General features: G+C 39.7%; 2 protein-coding genes across 2 annotated transcripts; both read right to left on the minus strand.

Moving 5' to 3' along the window:
- Positions 1 to 631: 631 nt before the first annotated feature.
- LOC309566815 (keratin, type I cytoskeletal 19-like) lies at positions 632 to 6,655 on the minus strand (the record flags this gene model as incomplete). The annotated part of the gene is made up of 8 exons (XM_082272131.1): positions 632 to 1,016; positions 2,453 to 2,487; positions 2,802 to 3,022; positions 3,180 to 3,305; positions 3,808 to 3,969; positions 4,362 to 4,518; positions 4,600 to 4,682; positions 5,942 to 6,655. The coding sequence occupies 8 exons, from the start codon at positions 6,653 to 6,655 to the stop codon at positions 916 to 918; spliced, it is 1,599 nt and encodes a 532-aa protein (XP_082128257.1). The 3' UTR covers positions 632 to 915.
- A 10,612-nt stretch (positions 6,656 to 17,267) lies between these two features.
- Positions 17,268 to 21,316, minus strand: LOC309566829 (keratin, type I cytoskeletal 14-like; the record flags this gene model as incomplete). Its single annotated transcript, XM_082272146.1, has 8 exons — positions 17,268 to 17,368; positions 17,741 to 17,775; positions 18,072 to 18,292; positions 18,452 to 18,577; positions 19,147 to 19,308; positions 19,649 to 19,805; positions 19,887 to 19,969; positions 21,146 to 21,316. 8 exons carry the CDS (start codon positions 21,314 to 21,316, stop codon positions 17,268 to 17,270), a joined length of 1,056 nt encoding a protein of 351 aa, XP_082128272.1.
- Positions 21,317 to 23,473: the final 2,157 nt, after the last annotated feature.

Below are 23,473 nucleotides of genomic sequence, written 5' to 3' on the forward strand. Positions count from 1 at the left end.
CTGGTTCATATTCTAACACAATTTGCATATGATCATTGTAAATCAAAATGACTGATTATGGTGCAGCTCACATTTGAGTTAAGCAAACTTCCTTGCAACTGTATATACTGTATATACCATAAGGGCCTGTTTACGCTTGAAAGTGTTTCAGTAACAAATACACCTCAACTCACTTTTAGAGCATTGTGGTGCACTCCATTACCACAGGTTATTTGTTCTAAATGGGCCCAAAAGCAGTTAAAAATGCTTGTGCTCCAGAGTTTTCTCCAAGGCATGACGTAACCCATATCGTACCATGTGGTATACTGCCTCATGCTATAGCATAGATGTATTCTGTTCATGCGTTGGGGTGCCATTCATTGCTGCTGCACAATAAATGTCTATGCAACAGATTGTACTATGTGTTGGCACAACATCTGTGTGTTAAAATGCATTATTGTAACAAGATGGAGAGAATGGGCCCGAGCAGTATTAAAAGTGCCCCAAGAAAAAAGTGAATGGAAAGTAAAATTTTATGCTTTAGCATAATGTAATCTCTAAAAAAATGTTGGGTACACTGAAAAATCTTCTTTCATTTTGGATCTTTAAAAGGTGTCCAAAGGCCAGACCTCCATAACATTTTTAACACGTGAATCAACATCTTAACATTAACTTACAACTTAGGTAAACTTGAATAGTTTACCACCAACCTCTAAAGATGAACACATATCTACCTAATCCTAAACCTTGCATAATTTCAGTTGTGTCTACTGCGTATCTTGGTGGATCTAGTTCATGTCTCATCCCAAAGTTTTGCCTAGGTGAAGCAGATTTTGAAGGCTACATAAGAAGAAGACAGAGGAAGACACCAAAAGACTTTCTAGAGATAAGATAATACTATTATCCATAGGGTTCTCCAGAAGAGTCATAATCACATTAGCATACATTATGGTGATTATGATGTTGATGATGACTTTGATGATGTTGATGATGAGTGGGGATAGTCACATGGTGAACTTTCACTGTGTGGTGAGATCCTGAAAATGAATGATACAATAGGTAAAATTAATAAAGATCTATGTCACATTATAAAGGGATGCAAATTGTCTATGTTTCTCATATCAATCCTCCATATTCCAATATCATTGTTATTGTTACATAATTAGTCAAGTTTAGAAACCTGTTTATGAACCATGAGTTGTAGATATATTGATTTTAGCAGGGGTACCCCAAGACCTGAAATGTATTTATTTAGTTTAAAAGTCGAGAAAACAAACTCTCAAATATGTATTTAAAAAAGTAGTTAGTCCTTTATGTTTTGCAGTATCGTGAATGCATACAACTGTCTACAGAGAGAATCAGTTTCTGACTATTCCACATTTTCATAGCTGTTGATACTACTGGATATGCACATTCTTATGGAGCATTTGAGTGTTTGGCTGCTCCATTAAAGTTTTTATAAATATTGCACTTAGAGGCACCCCCTGTGTGTTTTTGTTGTCTTAAAGAGATCCTTTCCTGTCTCTGGGAGGAGCTGCCCACCTAGTGCTCTCTTGATACACTATTCCTTCACTATTCCTTCCTGTGGATTTTTGGACTTTTGTAGTTTTTATGAACAATAATATGATACATATTACAATTGCTTTTATATAAAATGATGGGAGTTTTACACCCTAATTTAGCAGAGATTGCCCCATATACCTTGCTGTTGTAAGAAGGGAAGCAGGTTGCTGTCTAATCATTCATAATATTGCCACTTTGCATGCTGTTTGTCCCATATACAGGGACATATCAAAATTTACAGTAAACAATGTGACTGCCCTGGAACTCATTAGCAAAAAGGGCCTAGAAATATCTGGCTACATTTCAGATAGCATTTTGTAAATATATTTGGCTAAAATAAATGTTTATGATAGCTGCTTAAAGTGATTGGTATTGGGTATCAGTAAATGAATGTCATTAAGATGGAGATCATATAGATGGGGTGGATCTTTAAAGGATCTGCAATGGGGTCCTAAACGCCACTAATTTCCAAGTAATAGTTAAAATGTTTCCCATATTTTACATTCTTAAACAAATTTCTAACAGTTCATGCTCTGCTATTTAAAGTGTTTTTAAAGCCTAAACGTTTTTTTGTTTTTTTTTTTGGCCATTTTCTGCATTAAGGTAAAAAAAAACCTTCTCTGTGCAGCCCCAAGCCCTCCCTTATACTTATACCAGCCCTGTGCATGAGAGCAGTGGGCCTTTCGGCTCTCTCCCTCATGGATTCAGACACAGCAACAAGAGCCATTGACTCCTGCTGTTGTCAATCACAATCCGCGAGCAGCGATCGACGGTGGGGACAAGCCACACTCTACGTGTCTATGGACACACAAACCATTGCACAGAGCGGATAAATATGACATGTTTGGTATTAAAAAAAAAAAAAAATTATAGGTTTGCAATCACTTTAGGACAATATATGTTTACATACCTTGACTGCCTCCTAGAAAACCTTGACTTGAAGTGCTGAAATTTAAAAAACACAGTAAAGATTTATGAATTAATATATGGTATTCTGACTATTCTGTATGTCTTGATTTAAATAATATTTTGATAAACAAAATATGAACATTTGATTAATTATCTGGTTTTAAAATGAAGCTGTTCTCCAAATTGTATTTTTCTATTCTGGTAGCTGATTGAATATTATAGCAATTTAATTCAGATATAAACATTATTTCTTTCCTCCTAAAAGAATCATGTAAATAGGTGTTGCTATAAAATTGAGGCCTGCATGTTTTAAGGAATATTAAGTTCCTTGTCCTGTGTGAAATACATACTGGATATCATGACCCTCCAATAGGCGCTTATAGGTGGCGATCTCCATCTCCAGGTGAGTCTTTTGGTCCATCAGGATCTTGTATTCCTGATTCTGACGTTCCAGGTCAGATCGCAACTGGGCCAGTTGGGACTCTACATTGTTGATCAAACATTGTAACTGGGCGAGTTGAGCTCCAAATGTGGCTTCTGTCTCTGCCAAGGTGTTTTCTAGAGCTGATTTCTGGGAAAATATAGAGAAAGATTGTATACAAAAAAAATAGTAATTACAGTACATACTGTTAGTCTTTGCAGAATGAACTGAAGATGCTCACAGACTTAAACTACCAGCAACTGGCCATTGATACAAACTTTCTTAATTTGCTGGCAATAATACTTACCAAGCTGAGCTGGCTTTGCAGTTCGATATCCAATGTTTGGATGGTACGTCTCAAGTCAATGACTTCAGTTTGTACAGACTGGAGTTGTTCAGAACCAGAAGCAACTTCACGATTCAGTTCCTCAGTCTATATGAATAGAAAGTTTGTAAAAGTTTATAAGTTTAAAAGTTTAAAAGTTTATAAAGTCAAAGAAGGTTAATTTACTAATTTTTAATATACAGTAGCTAGACTTAAGTTGATTTGTACTTTTCTATTAGTTTTAATATCTTATCAAGTTATGCCACATTTTGTCCTTTGTGTCCTTAAAGAACAGCCTTGAATCCCAGTTGCATCAGTGCTCCAATAAACACTCACATCCCTGATCAGGAAGCTTGGGCGTGGCCGTCTGGCCAGAGTAGTTATGACTGTGCAAGGGGTATGGCAAACCTCTGAAGATCTCTGTATCAGAGCAGTGGTCCTGATATTAAGTGTAACTGGAAGATTGAGATGGTACAGTGCAACTGAGCATTAAACCCAATCATGTTCTCATCAATATTTATTGTTTATTAGAATATAAAGAAATGAATAGATAGCTATCACACAATTTTTCAGGTTTATTGTTATTTTTACAGTCTACAAAAAGACTTACCCGTTGTCGGAAAATAGTTTCCACCTCTCTCAGGTTCCGTTCCATTAGATTTTCATACTGCTCTCTGATCTCAAACAAGGTTCTATTCAGATCAGCTGATGGAGCAGCATCCACTTCCACATTGACCCTAGAACCCAGCTGAGCTTGCAAAGCATTGACTTCCTGCAAGTAAAAATGTTAGAAACTAGTTGTGTGATTGGTAAATACAGTATCTGCAGATCTCCATAAAGTGTGCTTTAGGATCTGTGTTGACTTGATTTCCGGGCCTATGTCAATGTCCAAATTTAATGGGTTTTTAGATGCATTTGAGAATAGTTTGAGACTTTTCTGAGACAATTTAAGTTAATTGACATGTAAAAAAAAGATAAAAAGATTTAAAAAAAAAAAAAAAAAAAAGGTGTCAAAGTTTCCAATTTTCCACAGATCGGCCAGGAAGGCAGCATACCTCAAAGCAGCATAAAGCAAAAGTGATTTTGACATTATTATCTTGACATTATTTACACCTGCTCTGTAACAACACATTTAGCTCGAAAAAGGGTTAGCAGGCATCCCACCTCCCCATGGTTCCTCTTCATTAGCTGCAGCTCCTCCTGAAGGTTTTCTACTTGTGTCTGTAGATGACATATTTCCCTGCTCAGTTCTTCCAGGAGTATACGAAGTCCATTTACATCAGCCTCAACACTGCTTCTCAGCTGGCGTTCCATTTCATACCTGGTGACAAAAGGAAGACAAAGACAATTAATGGTAATAATGATAATAATGATGAAAAACATGAAATATAGAAAGGCCTACTTGTTTCTGAAATCATCTGCTGCTAGACGAGCGTTGTCTATTTGTAATACAATCCTGGCATTTTCCACAGAAGTTGAGGAAATCTGGAAAATAATATTGTTAATATTTTATTGCAAAGGATCATTTTAAAGAGTGTATTAAACTGAACTTTGCTCTGTATTAATTAAAGTACCTTGCTACACATCTATTATAGCTTGCACTGTAATAAGACTTAGGGTGCATATATACTAGCCACATGGTAAAACATTCCCTTCAAGCATTCAGCTGGTATATGTGTTGTGACAATGGTGAAGGCACTGTTTACCTTTTCGTAACTTTATTTAAAGTCTACAAAGTATACACATCATTCAGGTCTCTGCACAGCACAGTACACCTCCAGTGCCATCCAGTGTGCTGCAGTGTCCTCCAGTGCCATCCAGTGTGCTGAAGTGACCTCCAGTGCCATCCAGTGTGCTGCATAAAAATGTAGCATGCCTGCATTTTCCCATAACAGTCACTATGGGATTTGTTTTCTGTATACTGCAAAAAACCTGGTTGATCCTGCTGTTCTCCCTCCTTGTGTGTGTCCCTGCTACAGCCTGAGATTGTGTAGATCAGCTGTTGCCAAGTCATAAGAAAGACGGGCTGTGCCCCACAGAATTAATGACATTGATTGGAAAATTTCTCCCGCTGTAAGTCCCGTTTAGTGAACCACTACCTGCTGCATACTGTACAGTGCCATCATTAATATACATAAAGAGAAGGAACAATGTTTAGTATCACTTTAATATTTTACTGTGCACAGTCCAATAATCCCGTTGAAGGACGCTATTGTATAATTCTTTATAGAGTATTCTCAGTCTAAAATGGCTGCTATTTTAAAACATATCTGAACCTAAAAACAAAATGTAATATATTACTGTCTACGAACCCTTAGATGTGTGATTAGTTTTCACTTTTTAGTCTGACAGCAGTTTCTGCAAGTACAGAAAATACTTGTTCATCTTAGAAATGCAGAGTCTTAGTTCTTTTAATACCTTTGATGCATACAGTCCTAAAATCATGATTTTTTTTTTGAGTACAGTACATGTCTTCATCAGAGTGCCAGAAACTGTGAACAAAATGCACTGAGACCCATTTCGGGTGCTGTATAAAATATTATATCAGGTTTCCCTTTAGATGCCTAATATGCCTAATCTGTTTTTATATTTTAAATATGTTGGTGTCAGGGTGAGTTTAAAAAACATAAATATTTAATCACTACAATATTTGTGTAGTTTTAGTGTTCAAAAAAAAAAAGAATCTGTGTGAAAATTATTTCCCAATTATTTCACCACGTATGTAGACAAGTTCATTTATTTACCTGGCCTTGAAGCTCTTGAATGATTCTGAAGAAGCAGCTGTAGTCAGGTAAAGTGCTGGGCTGATTCCTCTCATACCACTCCCGGATATTCCTTTCAAGCTGGGCATTCTGTTGCTCTAATGAGCGGACTTTGTCTAAGTAGGAAGCCAAGCGATCATTCAATTGCTGCATGGTTTCCTTTCCATTGACACTAAACAAAGCATGATGACTAATAATGCTTCCATGGCTGCCGCTGTGAGCACTTCCATGAACATGCTTGGATATGGAGATTCCTTTGCCTCCTGATCCTCCATGTACACTGGGAGCTCTATAGTGATTGCTATGGTGGACTTTATGGAAACTTTGATGGTGGGTAGCATGGGATCCTCTATGATGAGAACTATGAGAACCGGTGGAATGGAATTTGTGGGAGCCTCCATGGTGAAAAGTATGGCAGCCGCCATGATGTAAATTATGGGATCCTCCATGATTAGAACCCCCATGGTGGTGAGAAGAGTGGAATCCTCCATGATGGCTAATTGAAGAATCTCCATAATGAGCACCATACGTGTGGCTTGGGATCTTTGACAGATGACTACCAACATGGCAGCTTCCATGGTATGATCCAGCAGAGGAGTGCCCGCTGAAACTCATGATGATGGTTGTGAGTGGTAGAGATGACCTAAAAGTAAGCTTTTCTAAGTGGATGTCCTTTACAATATATTCTCCATTCATTCGGCTCCTTTATATATGGAAGACTGGGAGTGCCTCAAAACATTAATTACTAATTTTAATGTGTACAAATATCTGACTGCTCATCTATCCACTGCTTTACATGCTTGACATGATGATTTAACATTAAACGTTGTAATCTGCTTGGGAAACATTATACAATTGTAAAACAACTTCAAAATAATTAATTTATTGCTGTCCAGATCATTAGAAACTTTTTCTCTCCACCCTAAAAATATATAACAATAAAGGAAAAGCTGACAGACTTGGCTGAACACACCTCAAATAAAACACTATAAAATGTTATGTTGTAATCATAAACTAATGACACATTTAATCACAGTATGCAGTTGATCTAAAGCTGGACACAATACATCAAATTTCTTTTTAATTTGATCAAGCATGTCTGAAAAATATAACTACAGTCTTAAAGTGCGAGGTACTACCCAAACAATGTATTCAGTATTCTGTTTTTATCTATTTAGGTAGCTTGTGCACTTTCCAAATGGCAAATGTTGTTTCTTTGTCATAATAGCATTTCTCTATTCTATAAAATAAAGAGTCAAGGTTTCAAAATATTTCTTACTGTATTATCTTACTTGAGAACCTGTGTTGTGGACACTGTTTAGGGAGATAGGCATAGCTGTCAATTGATTCCTATTTTGAGTGCCCATGAGAACCTCTCTGATAAAGCTTACCCAGTGTCATGAGTAAAGTTGGGGGGCATTGGCTATAAATCATCAAGCTGCCTTAGCATTTAAGGTATGGTAAATAGCACTAAAGGCACACTAAGAGATATATCATAATATTGAATGACAGGACTCTTAAGGATGTCTTTGCGCTATAGAGTCTAAATGGCTCACATCCAAGGCTTCGGTTTCAGAAACACCCTTTAAGAACTACGGCTGAAAGAGCTAAATGAAGAATGTGGTAGCAATTACATCTGCATAAGCAAAAACTCAGACATGGTAGGAGTATGAAAAGGCCATTTTCAAGAACTTGTGGCTCAGAGGAAGTTCTTGCAAATTGTTCAGAAATTAGGTAGAGGACAGAGGATCTGCTTTCAGGTTGTGCTGAGCAAGAATAGGGAATTGCTGACCACTGTTTAACAGCTGAGCAGTGAAAGAAGCATGTTTAAGATGTTTCTAGATGTGCTTTGTATTCTTTTTTATTTTTAGAAGGCTTTAAAGTTAAGTTATTAAGCAGAATAGATCAGAACCCCTAGTTTTTAATTTCTGGCAGAAAAGCTAAAGTTGGCCATTTAAAGCCCCTGTCCCAATGCATGGCCATAATTTAAGTTTATTAAGAATGAGAGCAAGGTTTGGTTGTACACAGTGGAAAAAATGTTCTCCACAGAATTTCACAGAATTTCAGGGCTTATTCTAAAAAAAAAAAAAAAAAAATTGAAAAACCTAGCTGTCCAAGAGCACCTTGAAATACATCTTTTGGTCCTTTGAAATGAATGCTGAAAGCTAAGGTTGTTTGACGATACAGATGCCACTTGGCAGGCCAGGGCTTCCCCTATATAGAGAGAAGAAAACTATGGGAACCCTAAACTAAATTGGCACACATTACCCCTGCCCCATCAAGAAGGGATAATATTAACCACTTAAGCCCTGGAAGATTTTACCCCCTTCCTGACCAGGCCCTATTTTGTGATTCGGCACTGCGTGACTTTAACGGACAATTGCACGGTCGTGCAGCGCTGTATCCAAATGAAATTGACGTCCTTTTTTTCCCACAAACAGAGCTTTTTTTTGGTGGTATTTGGTCACCTGTGCGATTTTTATTTTTTGTGCTATAAACAAAAAAAGAGAAACAATTTTGAAAAATAACAATATTTTTCTAATTTTTTTATATGAAATTCCCAAAAAATAAAATGTAAAAATCTAAATTTTTTAACATTTTAGGCCAATTTGTTATCTGCTACATATGTTTGCGTGACTACATATGTTTGACTGTGACATTTTGACGGACAGATCGGACCCTTGACTGACATTTTTGACAGTTTTGGGGGGTACCAGTGACATTACTACAGTAATCAGTGCTATACATATGCACTGTTACTGTAAAAATGACACTGGCAGGGAAGCGGTTAACTTTATTAGAGATGCAGGGATTAAATGTGTCCCTAGGGGCATGCTTCTAACTGCAAAGGAGTGTGGCTAGTGATGTAACCACAGAGACATACGATCCTACATAGCAGGATCGTATGATCTCTGCAGTTACATCAGGGAGAATGACAGGCGGCTTTGTTTACATCAGCTGCCTGCCTTTCTCCCTCTCCACCGGGAGATCGCGAGTGACCAGCGGACATCAGGGCCGCCGGTCACATGCGCGGACATGTCAGGGAATGAACGGGGGCGGAATCGCGCCTCCGGCGGTGCGCGCTCTACCCCTAGAGGCTCTCAGGCTAGCGACGTAGTACTACGTCACTTTGCCTGTACGGGGCTGACTGCCACAGTAAATAGTCGTGCGGCGGTAGGCAAGTGGTTAAGAGCAGAACCCCCAGCCGTCGGGAGGTAGGGGCCCAACAGGTAAACCATATACCACCAACCAAACATATAAAACACAGACCCCCAATGTATAATACATAATACAATGTGCCAACTTACAATAGCTATCGCTCATTGGACCATGCATATGAAGGAGATTACTACTCGGATGGTTATGTTGAACCTGTTGAAGGGATTTTCTCAGGAAAAATTATGAGAATCTCCTGGGAACCCCCAACATTCCTGTGGACACTGAGAAAGGGCTCGACAAAATTATGGGAGAGGGAGAGGAGGAAGAGGGAACAATTGGCAGTACCCCCCCCCCCCCCCCCCCGGCAACAAGAGTAGCAGGGGTGGGAAGACATATAGAGCGTGAAGGGGAGGCCACAGCAAACAGAAAGCAAGAAAAATAGGACAGGGCATTTTTCATTTGAGTGGAGCAACATTTTCAGAAAGTTAATTAAGAGTTTTAGACCTGGGAGTTAAATTTGCCCCAGATAGGAATTTTGGTGATTTTGGGACATCATAGACACACAAAATTTCATACATGAGTTGAACCTCAAAAAACACTTACCTAGGGAGGAAGAAGACCATACGGTCATTTTTCTCAAAGATTACAAAAAGTAATACTGAGATTTTGAAAAAGTGATACGCAAACACTGGCCATTTCTGTTGAGGGACCACACACATTAACCACTATCTTACTTTATAGACCAAGGTTTGTGTACCAAAAATCACCAAATCTGATAATTGTTAATTGATAAGCTAGCACACAATGTACCGAATCCCCCCAAAAAACTGGGAATATTCCTTGACCACAAAGGGTTTTTCTCTTGTAGCCAATGCCACAAGAGAAGCAGGTAGATCACCACATTTCAATCTAATGGCACTCACAAACAATATCAGATTAAAAAATGTATCACTTGTAAGAGTACACATGTCACCTACCTGCTCTCCTGTCCGTGTGGCCAGCAGTATGTGGGCGGCACGACGCGAAAGTTGGCAGTAAGGGTGGTGGAACTTCTTTTTTTTTTAAATAATATTTTTATTAATGAAATATCGGACGGTACATATGTAGGTGACATAACAGTTTTCAAACATAAGAGTAAGAGCAATGCAATCAACCATTACAGATATCACCTTAGATAACGCTGGGAAGGGTAGTAATGGAAAAAGGGGGGGGGGGGTTGACAGACTCGCATGGAACAGGAAGAGACCGTCAACCAATTTGCAGAGGGATGACTCTGTACTGGCTATTAAACATGCTATACAGAAAAATAATGAAGGGGGGGGGGGGAGACACCCAAGGGAAGCAGAAAAAGCAGAGTAGTAAGAGGGGGGAGGGGGTAAGGTAAGTCCATGAGAGTAGGTAACGTAGAACAGTGGAGTTCTATTATAGGGTTCCTTCTGGAATTAGTGACGGCGGAGAAGCACCTTAGACCTGGAGTTTTCCTATTGTATTGGCTATTGAGGCTTGCAAGTACCAGTCCGTGTATTGGAAGGACGACATCAGTGCTTTCAGTTCCTCAGAAGGGAAAGTCTGTTTCATGAATGAACGCCATCTACTGAAAAATGTACTAGTAGAGGTGAACCATCTAACTTCTAAATAGTTTTTTTCCAAGTATAGGAGTGCTGTCAGGTCATTTCGTAACATGGAAACGGTAGGAGGAGTGTTGGAGATCCAAGTTTTCAGAATGGCTCTTTTAGCTGCTAAGGTGCAAAGATAAATCCATCGAGGAATCTGGTTGAGTTTCTTGCTTGACCTAGTAGAAGAAATGGGGGTAACTTTGCACCCAAATAACAAAAATCGGGGCGACTTATCCAGATGAATATCAGAAATGAAGTGTATAAAGTCCACCACCTGGTTCCAAAAGAGTGAGATGGGGTGACAGAACCAGAATCTATGCGCCAGCGAGGGTTTGACCTTGCCACACTGGGGACAGATTGCAGGGAAGGCAGGATTGTTGGTGTAGAGGGCTGGGATAAATACCCAGTGAATCAATTTGAACTGTGTTTCCCTCCATGTTTCCATTAGCACACAATTATTCAACTTAAGATATCCTTTCAGAATATTCTGAGCCAAGTTGTCTAGGGGAAAGTCAGCATTCCATTTATCAAAGAGGGTCTCAACAGAGAGTTTGTTTGTGTGGACTTGAAGCTGTTTATATAGATCAGATATGGAATAAGTCTTGCGTCGGATCATGTCACCCAGCATGGTTTTCCTAAAGCTTTTGGCAAGGCTGGGTGAGCACGATTTAATGTATGATACTGTTTTTGTGAAAATAGATTTGGTGCGATTGGGGTAAGTGGAATTCCTTGGCTAGCTCCAGGAAAGGCTTTATAGAGGCATCTTTAGTCCTGAAGATAGAGTGAGCCATGGTGAGGCCTTTCTGTTCCCAGAGCTGGTATGCTGCATACTCCATGGATTGACTGAACATAGGATTGCCGTGTAAGGGGAGGTGTTTAGAAATCCTGGCCGGTGTTCCGAGACGATTCCTTATCTCGCTCCAGGTTATCAGCGTGTCCTGGATAAGCAAGTGATTCTGAAGATGGGCAGTAGTGGGGATACCACAGAAGATTCAATGGAATAGTTAGAATAAGTCGAAAATTCGGTAATCCAATCCATACCGTAATGGAGAAGGCAAGCTAGGTTATAAAGCCTGAGGTTGGGCAGGCCAGTTCCCCCATTGTTCCTCGTAAGATACAGTTTGGTCATGGATATACAGGACCTCTTATTGTTCCAAAGGAATTTGGTGAGGGCTTTGTTTAGGAAGCTTAAATCTTTGTGTTTAAGAAGGATAGGGAGAGTTTGTATGGGGTACAGTATACGTGGGAAGCTGACCATTTTGACCAGGTGGCATCTTTCGAAGAACGACAGGGGTAGAGTCATCCACAGTTCCAGCTCTCTAATAATCCTTTCAAATAATGGCACATAATTCAGTTGGTATAGAGATGAGGGGTGTCTGCCAATCTTAATACCCAAATAGGTGATTTGGTGAGAATCTAGCGGCAAAGGGAGGGAGGGGTCCCAATGATTCAGTACAGATTGGGTCAGGGGGAGAACTTTACTTTTGTCGAAATTTACCTTCAGACCAGTGAAGGACCGGAAGTCTTCCAGCAGTGAGCATATTATGGGGAGGTCGGTGTGAGGTTGGGATGTAAACAACAGGAGGTCGTCCACAAATAAGGCTGTTCGTAATTCCTCTGCACCCAATTTCACACCGTGAATAGGCGCCAGGGTAGATAGATACCTGGAATGTGGTTCCATGGCCATATTAAACAGCAACGGGGATAGGGGACAGCCCTGACGCCTACCCTTATAAAGGGGGATCGAGTCAGTCATGCCCATCTACGTCAAGATGCGAGCAGAGGGGGAGGCATATAACGCTTTCAGAAAACATATGATTCTGCCTGAGAAGCCCAGCCTAGTCAGAGACAGGAACATCCAGTCAAGGTTGACATTGTCGAAGGCCTTTTCGGCATCAAGAATAACAATAGCCAGGTCGGTCGAGGGATTGGCTTTGGCATGTTCCAAGACTGCTATAAATTTTTGTATCTCTATTAAGTAAGGAAACCCGGCATTGTGGGGTCTTTACCTTTTTTTGTCAGTAGCTTTATGTATGCTTGGGAGCCATTAGGGAGGTAAGTACCCTCCTGCCACATGGTGTTATAAAGTGACGTAAGAGTGGGTAGAATATTGTCTTTAAAAGTTTTAAAGAAGTCTGCCAAATACTCGTCAGGACCGGGGGCTTTGTGAGATGCTATTTGCTTTATGGTTATTGCTATTTCCTCTGAGGAGATAGGAGCGTTGATATCAGCCAATTGGGAGTTAGAGAGCGTGGGGAAGGACAGTTTGTCCAGGAATGTTTGAGACTTGACAAAGTCGACTGGGTCTTCGCTGTACAGGGTTTTTTAATAATGTTCCAATATATTGCTCACTGCTTTTGGGGAGTGTTGTAGTTTACCTGACCCATCCTTGGGTGCCAATATGTGAGTCGGTCAGTGTGGGCCCCTGATTAGTCTGGCGAGGAGTTTGCCCGGCTTGTTTCAATGGCGGAAAAGTGTTGCCATGTAGCTAGAGCGCTTTGAAGTCTCAAGTTGTTCCCCTCAATGGTCAAACTGCCTCTTGCCAGTAGGTTGTGTGGTCAGGTGCATCAGAGGTGAGTAGGTTCATTTGGGCTTTGTGTAAACGATTGCTAGCCAGTCAGTAGTTATACATGAGTGCCTTCCTATAGGAGGAGAGGTAGGCTATGATACTGCCCCGAAGGACTGTCTTGCCCCTTTCCCAAAAGAGGATGGGTTCGTTGGAGTGTTCCTGGTTCAAGAGAGCATAGTCCTCCCAAGATGAGCAGACATGATGCTGGAAATCATCATTGTTTACCAAGAATCCTGGGAACCTCCAAGATCTAATGGTAGTGGCAGAGTGGTCCAACGAGAGAGTAAGGGACACTGGGGAGTGATCAGAGATGGCAATGTTGTGAATATCTGTGTGTTGGATGTGGCGTATCAACTCTTGAGTGACAAATAGGTAATCCAGCCTTGACATAAAGTCTTGTGGTGGGGAAAAAAGGGAAAATTCCTTGTCGGTGGGGTGGCAGAGTCGCCACGTGTCCACCAGATGCAGTGCTGAGGTCATAGAGTGTAAGGGGGTCTCTCTAACCTGCCGTCCGGAGGTGTGGTCGCAACGTTTTGTTCTGCGGTGTTTGTGGTCTTCAAATATTGTCATCACATCATTAAAGTCACCCCCCACAATGTGGAAGGGGGTAGTGTCTTGCAGTAGCCATGTCGAAGTGTCACGGTTAAATTCGACTGAGGAGGGAGTGGGGGCGTATATATTCGAGATCCGAAGCATGCGAGACGGTAGTTGTATTTTGACCGATGCCTTCCGCCCCATATTGTCCTGTACCTTTGAAATAACCTCACAGGGGAGGTTTTTGTGCAGCAGAATTGCCACTCCGGCCTTGCGGCCCACAGCCGGAGAGCCCACCGCCATCCCAACCCAAGACTTTTCAAGGAAGCGCAAATCGCCCTCTGCAAGATGAGTCTCCTGCAGGAGAGTGATGTCCGCTCCCAAACGTTTGAGGTGAGGAAGTACCATCATTCTTTTGTTGGGGCATCTATGGCCTTTCACATTCCAGGAAATTACCTTCAAGGTGGCCATAGGAACCAGCAATAATCAGATCTATACCCAAGGAACTGGTAGTTAGAAGAGAGTCTCATGGAGCAAGGGTTAGGGAAAGAGGCGGGCGTCCAACAGTAGTAGCTGCCCTTGAACCTCTTCAGGAACTCCTATAATCTGGAGGTTGTTTTTCCTGGAGTGGTTCTCCAGATCCTCAATTTTGTCCTGGAGAGCTTGGAGCACCTGCTCGTGGTGGTTTATGTCCCTGTTATCGAGCAGGGCCTCCTCTTCCAGGGATGAGATTCTCTGCTCAGCCTCCTGTATTTGCTGCTTCTGTGTGGCCAGGTCTTTTTGTATTTGTGTCAGCCCCTGCATTATTGCTGCCTCTATGATGGCTTTAATAGTGAGTGACAGGATGGCAGCAACAGCCTCTGCCATCTTTTGGTATAATAGAGAGTTCCCCTGTAGCCAGGGCAGACTGTGGCTGAGCTGGTCCTGTGTGTGGTGGGAGTGAGACAGGAGCACTCACCCCCTTCTCTCTGGCTGCATGTGCTGCACAGCCATAGCAGAGCCTGTGAGAGGAGCTGAAGCGGTCGACTTGCTTGGGGTGAATTTTAGAGCGCTGGCGCTCTAAGAAATGGTCCATGGGACTCACCCGATATGAAGGGTGATAGAGGCGAAGTTTGTTTCCTTCGGTGTGGGCTCCGGCAGCGGCTTTGCAGGCAGATCAGCGGCGGGTGCAGCGGAAGCCGGGAGAGTCACTCCACCGTCATGGGCGCCGGAACCGGAAGTCAGGAACATCTTAATAATATCAAAAAGGGCTTTAAAGAACTATCCAACCATTTTAGATTATACCACATTAGAGACTCCAGCCTGCTCAGGTTTTATGATATTGACAAAACAGAGAGGAATTGAAGGGTCACTGACATGCGAAAAGCTGTGTCACAAAATGAGACATGCTGGATATATGAGCTAGGCACTATGAGTCCCCATGGTATGAACATTGATATAGACATAAACTGCTTCATAAACTGCTTCATATCAAATTAATGACAATCATATGGCAGCCCAAGAGTCATACAACATTTTTTTTTTTTTTGGGTTACATTAATTCCTTAGGCCCCCCTAACAGGGACAAACAAAAACATATACAGCAAAACATTGCAGTATATACATGGGTGGGACCGAAAAGCCATCCAATTATCTTAAAATTATATAATTTAATGGGGGTTTTCAATTGCAGATGGAAACAATTTTATTCTCCATTTTATTCCTAATTTTTATCTATTTTTTTTATAGTTATTTTTAAATTTTATATTTTAACTAAACCCTACTGTACTTATTAGGCCGATCACATCAGCATACATTTTGCAGGTACTCTCACTAAAACATGTACCTTATAACAACCATTAGCCTACTTGCTCAATTAAGCCACAAATGTCTGGATGGACAATCAATTCTCAATCTAGGCGCTGCCTCCTCCAGTCTTGCTGCCCTAGGCACTGGCCCACTAGTGCCTTGTGGACACTCATTTATTTACATATACTGTATATAAAAGCGTATTTAGACATTTTTTGTTTTTACATTTTTTTAGTTTGGCAAAAAAAAAAAAAAAATGTGTGCATCATTAACAACACAAACACAACTGATTGCATGAACAAGAAAGGAATTGTTTATTGAAAATTTAGTGATTGAAAAGGACAAGATAACAATGATCAAAATTCACCCAGATTACTGCAGTAGTACAACACGAGAAGATATTTATATATATAAATATATATATATATATATATATATATATATAGTCAAAATAATCCTCACACATTCTAAATAACCAGAATCAAGAATGTCCACCACAATAAAATATGTATTTTGCATGCTAATACTCCATTAATATGTACAGTGGTGGACAATACAAATAGTTCTATGTACAGTGGTGGACAATACAAATAGGTCTATAACATATGATTATAAAACCCATACTACAACTCTATAATAAAATATGCACAGGATTATGTTAATAAAACTCCCTAAAGTCACAACAGAAAACTAGAGTTCCACTTGATTTAAGCATGTGTTTTATGTATGCATTCACGTACTATAGGCACATTTCATTACTGATCAGACTGGTTCATATCCTAACTAATTTTGCATATGATCATTGTAAATCAAAATGACTGATTATGGTGCAGCTCACTTTTTTGAGTGAAGCCAATTTCCTTGCAACTGTATGTACAATACCATAAGGGCTTGTTGATGCATACACCACAACTCACTTTTAGGGCATTTGGTGCACTCCATTACCACAGAATATTTGTTCTGAATGGGCCCCAAAGCAGGTAAGAATTCCTGACCTCTATAGTTTTCTCCAACGCACCCATATTGTACCGTGTGGTGTACTGCATCATACTATAGCATAGATGCATTCTGTTCAGGTGGGAGAATGGGGTGCCATTCAATGCTGTTACACAATAAATGGCACTGAAACACATTGCACTACGTGTTGATACAACATCTGTTTGTTAAAATGCATTATTGTAACAAGATAGAGTACATGGGCCCTAAAAGTATTTAACGTGCTCCAAGAAAAAAGTGAATGGAAAGTCATATATTATGCCCTAGGATTATGCAATCCCTAAAAAAATGTTGGGTACACTGAAATATCTTCTCTCATTCTAGATCTTTATAAAGTGTTCAAAGGCCAGAACTCCATAGTGTTTGTAACTTGTTGGTCAACATCTTGAAATTAACTTACAACTTAGATAAACTTGAATAGTTTACCACCAACCTACAAAGATGAACACATATCTAACTAATCCTAAACCTTGCATAATTTCAGTTGTATCTACTGGGTATCTTGGGGGATCTAGTTCATGTCTCATGCCAAGTTTTGCATAGGTGAAGCAAATTCCGAAGGCCACATAAGAAGACAGAGGAAGACACCAAAAGACTTTATAAAGATAGGATAATACAATTATCCACAGAGTTCTCCAGAAATACATTAGCATACATTATGGTGATTATGACGTTGATGATGACTTTGATGATGTTGATGATGAGTAGGGCTAGTTACATGGTGAACTTTCACTGTGTGGTGAGATCCTAAAAGTAGAAGATACAGTAGTTAAAATTAATAAACATCTATGTCACATTATAAAGGGATGCAACTTGTCTATGTTTTTCATATCAATCTACCATATTTCAATTATCATTGTTATTGTCACATAATTAGTCACACACAATATAGACACACAGAGCCGGCTGGGGAACAAGCCCACATGAGTGCCCTCGTAGCAAGTCACTTACTATAGTGGGCACTCAGCAGGGGAGGAGCCAGGAGAGTGGGCAGAGGAGGACCGGGGTTGCTTTGTGCAAAATCATTGCACAGTGCAGATCAGTATGACATATTTGTTATTTTTTTTAAAAAACTATATGTTTACAATCACTTTAAGAAGACAATATATGTTAACATACCATGACTGCCTCCTAGAAAAGGTTGACTTGAAGTGCTGAAATTTAAAACACACAGTTAAGGTTATTGAAGAAATATATGGTATTTTGACCATTCTGTATGGCTTGAATTAACTAATATATTGATAAACAAAATGGGAACATGTTATTAACCATTGGTCTTAAAATGAAGCTGTTCTATTCTGGTAGCTGATCGAATATTATTCAGAATAAATTCAGATATAAAAATTATTTCTTTCCTCTTAAAAGATTCAATGTGAATAGGTGTTGCTATACATTGAGGACTGCATGTTTTAAGGAATATTAAGTTGCTTGTCCTGTGTGAAATACATACTGGATATCATGACCTTCCAATAGGCGCTTATAGGTGGCGATCTCCATCTCCAGGTGAGTCTTTTGGTCCATCAGGATCTTGTATTCCTGATTCTGACGTTCCAGGTCAGATCGCATCTGGGCCAGCTGGGACTCTACATTGTTGATCATACATTGTAATTGGGCAAGTTGAGCCCCAAATGTGGCTTCTGTCTCTGCCAATGTGTTTTCTAGAGCTGTTTTCTGGGAAAATATAGAGAAAGGTTGTATAAAAAAAAAAACAGGTAATTACAGTAGATACTGTTAGTCTTTGCAGAATGAATCGAAGATGCTCACAGACTTAAACTACCAGCAACTGGCCATTGACACAACGTTTAATATTTGGCTGGCAATAATATTTACCAAGCTGAGCTGGCTTTGCAGTTCGATCTCCAAGGTTTGAATGGTACGTCTCAAGTCAATGACTTCAGTTTGTACAGACTGGAGTCGTTCAGAACCAGAAGCAACTTCACGATTCAGTTCCTCAGTCTATATGAATAGAACGGTTGTTAGAGTCATGTACCCCTTAATATATGAAGGCTGATTTCCATATCGTTTTATACATAAAGTCAAAGAGAGTTTATTTCTAATCTTTGAAGAAACATATTACAAATATACAATAGCTAGGCTTAAGTTGATTTGTACTTTTCTTTTAGTTTTAATATCTTTTAAGTTATGCCACTTCATTTTGTCCTTTATGCTCTTAGGCAACAGCCTTAAAGCCTAGTCGCACCAGTGCCCCAATAAACACTCACATCGCTGATCAGGAAGCATGAGCGTGGCCAGTTGGCCAGAGTAGTTGTGACTGTGCAAGGGGTGTGGTGGACCTCTGAAGATCTCTGCATGAGAGCAGTGGTCCCGATCTTCAGTGTAACTGGAACATTGGAATTGTTCAATACAACTGAGAAATAAAGCCGATCATGTTCTCATCAATATTTATTGTTTACTGGAATATAACCATGAAGTAATAGTGCCTAATGATCCAAATGTAATAGATAGCTATCACACTACTTTTCTAACAGGTTTAACAAGCTTTTTCAGTCTACAAAAAGACTTACCCGTTGTCGGAAAATAGTTTCCACCTCTCTCAGATTCCGTTCCATCAGATTCTCATACTGCTCTCTGATCTCAAACAAGGTTCTATTCAGATCAGCCGATGGAGCAGCATCCATTTCCACATTGACCCTGGCACCCAATTGAGCTTGCAAAGCGTTGACTTCCTGTAAAAAGAAGTGTTAGAAACTAGTTGTGTTATGGGTGCATATATGCAGATCTCCATAATGTGTACTTTAGGACCTGTGTTGTCTTGGCTTTTGGGCTTATGTCAATAGGTAAATGTTTTGAGAATAGTTTGAAACATTTCTCAGACCATTTAAGTTCATTGACAATTAAATAAAGATAAAAGATTTAAAAAGTTGCCAAAGTTGCCAATTTTCCACAGGTGGCCTAGGACAGCAGCATACCTCAGAGGAGCATAAAGCAACATTATTAGTTTGACATTATTTACACCTGCTCTGTGACAACACATTTAGCTTTAAAAAGGGGTAGCAAGCATCCCACCTCCCTATGGTTCATCTTCATTAGCTGCAGTTCCTCCTGAAGGTTTTCTACTTGTGTCTGTAGATGACATATTTCCCTGCTCAGTTCTTCCAGTAGTATACGAAGTCCATTCACATCAGCCTCAACACTGCTTCCCAGCTGGCGTTCCATTTCATACCTGGTGACAAAAGGAAGACAAAAGCAATTAATGCTGATAATGATAATAATGATGAAAGACATGAAATATAGAAAGGCTTACTTGTTTCTGAAGTCATCTGCTGCTAGACGAGCATTGTCTATTTGTAATACAATCCTGGCATTTTCCACAGAAGTTGAGGAAATCTGGAAAAATATAGGTGTTAATTGTATATTGCAAAGGTTAAATTCATGGAGTGTATTAAACTGAACTTTGCTCTGAATTAATTAAGGTATTTATTGCATATCTATTATGGCTTGCACTGTAATATGACTTAAGGGTTCATTCACACTAGCCACATGCTAAAACATTCCCTTATAGCATTCAACTGATATCTGTGGTGTGGCAATGGTGATGAGCGGTGCCTTGAGTTGTACAACGCAAGACACTGTTTACCTTTTTTTTACTTTATTGAAAGTGTACAAAGTGTACACTCCATTCAGGTCTCTGCTCAGCCCTTTACTGCAGTGTTCTCCAGTGCCATCCAGTGTGCTGCAGAAAAAATGGAGCATATCTTCATTTTTTCGTAACAGTCACTATAGGATTTATTTTCTGTATACTGCAAAAAATGTGTCGATCCTGCTGTTCTCCCTCCTTGTCTGTGTCTCTGCTAAAGTCTGAGATTGTGTAGCCTAGCTGTTGCCAAGTCTTAAGAAAGATGGGCTGTGCCCCGCTGAATCATTGACATTAATTGGAAAACTTCTCCTGCTGAGGGTCCCGTTGAGTGAACCAACTACCTGCTGTATATTGTACAGAGCCATCATCCATAGATGAAGAGAAGTGATAATGTAAAGTAAACAGTGTGTGTTTTGTATCACTTTAATGTTTTACTGTGCACAGTCCAATAATCCTATTGAGGGAAACTATTGTCAAATTCTTTATAGCATTTTTTCAGTCTAAAATGGCTTTTATATTAAAGCATATCTGAACCTAAAAACAAAATGTAATATATTACTGCGTGCCATTCCTTAGATGACAACAATTCCAGCAAGTACAGATATTTGTTCATCTTGAGTCCTAGTTTATTCAATACCTTTGACGCAAACAGTCCTAAAATCATGATTTTTATCCAGTACATGTCTTCATCACAGTGCCCGAAAGTATGAATGAAATGCCCTGAGACCCATTTTGGGTGCTGTATAAAATATGTGATCTGGTATCCCTTTAGATGCCTAATATGTACAATATGTTTTTATATTTTAAAGATGTAGGTGTCAGGGTGGGTTTAAAAAGTGTTCATAAAAAAAAAAAAAAAAAAAATCTGTGTCAAAAAAATGTCCTAATTATTACACCACGTATGTAGACAAGTTAATTTTTTTTACCTGGCCTTGAAGCTCTTGAATGACTCTGAAGAAGCAGCTGTAGTCAGGTAAAGTGCTGGGCTGATTCCTCTCATACCACTCCCGGATATTCCTTTCAATCTGGGCATTCTGTTGCTCTAGGAAGCGGACTTTGTCTAAGTAGGTAGCCAAGCGATTATTCAATTGCTGCATGGTGAGAAGAGTGGGATCCTCCATGATGGCTAATTGAAGATCCTCCATAATGAGATGTGTGGCTTGGGATCTTAGACAGATGCCTACCAACATGGCAGCTTCCATGGTATAATCCAGCAGAGGAGTGACCACTGTAACTCATGATGATGGATGTGAGAGGATGACCTAAAAGTGTGCTTTTTTAAGTGAATGTCCTTCTCAATATGCTCTCCATTCATTCTGCTCCTTTATATATGGAAAACTGGGAGTGCCACAAAACATTAACTACTAATATTAATGTTTACAAGTATTTGACTGCTCATCTTTCCACTGCTTTATATGCTTGACATGATGATTTAACATTAAACATTTGGTAATCTGCTTGGCAACATTAAACAATTGTAAAGCAACTTCAAAATAATTAATATATTGCTGTCCAAGTTATTAGAAAGGTTTGCTCACTCAACCCTAAAAATAAAGGAAAAGTTGACTGACTTGGCTAAACACACCTCAAATAAAACCCTCCAAAAATGCAGTATTGAAATCATAAACTAATAAAAAGTTTAATCACATTATGCAGTTGGTCTAAAGCTGGACACAATACATCAGATTTCCTTTCAATTTGATCAAAATATATAACTACATTGCTAAAGTGTCAGGTACTACCCAAACAATGTATTCAGTATTCATTTTTTTCTCTATTTAGGTAGCCTGTGCACTTACCAGCTGGCAGATGTTTCTTTTTCATAAAAGCATTTCTCTATTCTATACAATAAAGAGTCAAGGTTTCAAAAATTTTCATACTGTATTATCTTACTTGAGGACCTGTGTTTTGGACACTGTTTAGGCAGATAGGCACAGCCATTATTGATTCCTATTTAGAGTGCAGTTGGGCCCAGGAGAACCTCTCTGATGAAGCTTACCCAGTATCATTGGTAAAGGTGGGGGCATTGCCCCTAAATCATCAACCTGCTTTAGCGTTTACGATATGGTAAATAGCACCAAAGGAACACTAATGGCGCTTTTCCACTGCATGGAACCGTACCGGTTCGGCACGCTTTTGTGCTTTTCCACTGCTGGTACCGCATGGTATAGGGTCGGAATGGTTCGGTACGGTACGGTATAGGTTTGCTTTTTCACTGCATGGAACCGAACGGTACGGTACGGTACGGCTCTGAAAAAACAGTACCTACTCGATTGTGGTTCCAACAGGTACCAAACTGGTACCATATCCCACAATCCTTTGCATGCAGTCACTACTAGCCACTGATTGGTCAGAGAATCCCACCCACCCCGTTGTTATCCCACCCACTTAACTTTAGTACTACTTTAGTGGAAAAGCAACCCTATACCGTACCATACCGAACCATTCCGACACTATACCATGCGGTACCAGCAGTGGAAAAGCAAACCGGGCCAAGCAGGGCCGAGTAGAGCCAAGCCGGTACTTGCAGTGGAAAAGTGCCATAAGAGATACAGGTGCGTTTCATAAAATTAGAATATCATCAAAAAGTTAATTTATTTTAGTAATTCAATTCAAAAAGTGTAACTCGTTTAATTTATATAGATGTGTTACACACAGAGTGATATATTTCAAGCATTTCTTTCTTCAAATTTTGATGATCATGGCTTACAGCTAGTGAAAACCACAAATTCAGTATTTTAGAAAAGTAGAATATTGCATAAGACCAATAAAAAAAAGGATTTTTATTACAGAAATGTTGGCTTACTGAAAAGTATGCACATGTACATTATTGTATGCACTCAATACTTGTTTAGGGCTCCTTTTGCATGAATTACTGCAGTGAAAGAAGCATGTTTAAGATGTTTCTAAATGTGCTTAGCATTCTTTTTTTTTTTTTTAGAAGGCTTAATAAGCAGAATTGATCAGAACCCACGGTTTTTAATTTCTGCCAGAAATGCTAAAGCTGACCATTTAAAGCCCCTGATCCAATGCATGGGCATAATCTAAGTTTAATAAAATGAGAACGAGGATTGGTTGTAAACATTGGAAGCAATGTTCTCCACAGAATTTCAGCTGTTGAAGAGCACCGTGAATTATAGCTTTTGGTCATTTAAAATAAATGCTGCAAGCTAAGGATGTCTGAAGATACAGATGCCACTGGGCAGATGTACCATACACAGGAACTTTTTTCAGTAGGAACACAGGGAAAGCAG

Source organism: Pelophylax lessonae (genome assembly GCF_965119305.1).
Source record: "Pelophylax lessonae genome assembly, chromosome: 11".
NCBI classification, from domain to species: domain Eukaryota; kingdom Metazoa; phylum Chordata; class Amphibia; order Anura; family Ranidae; genus Pelophylax; species Pelophylax lessonae.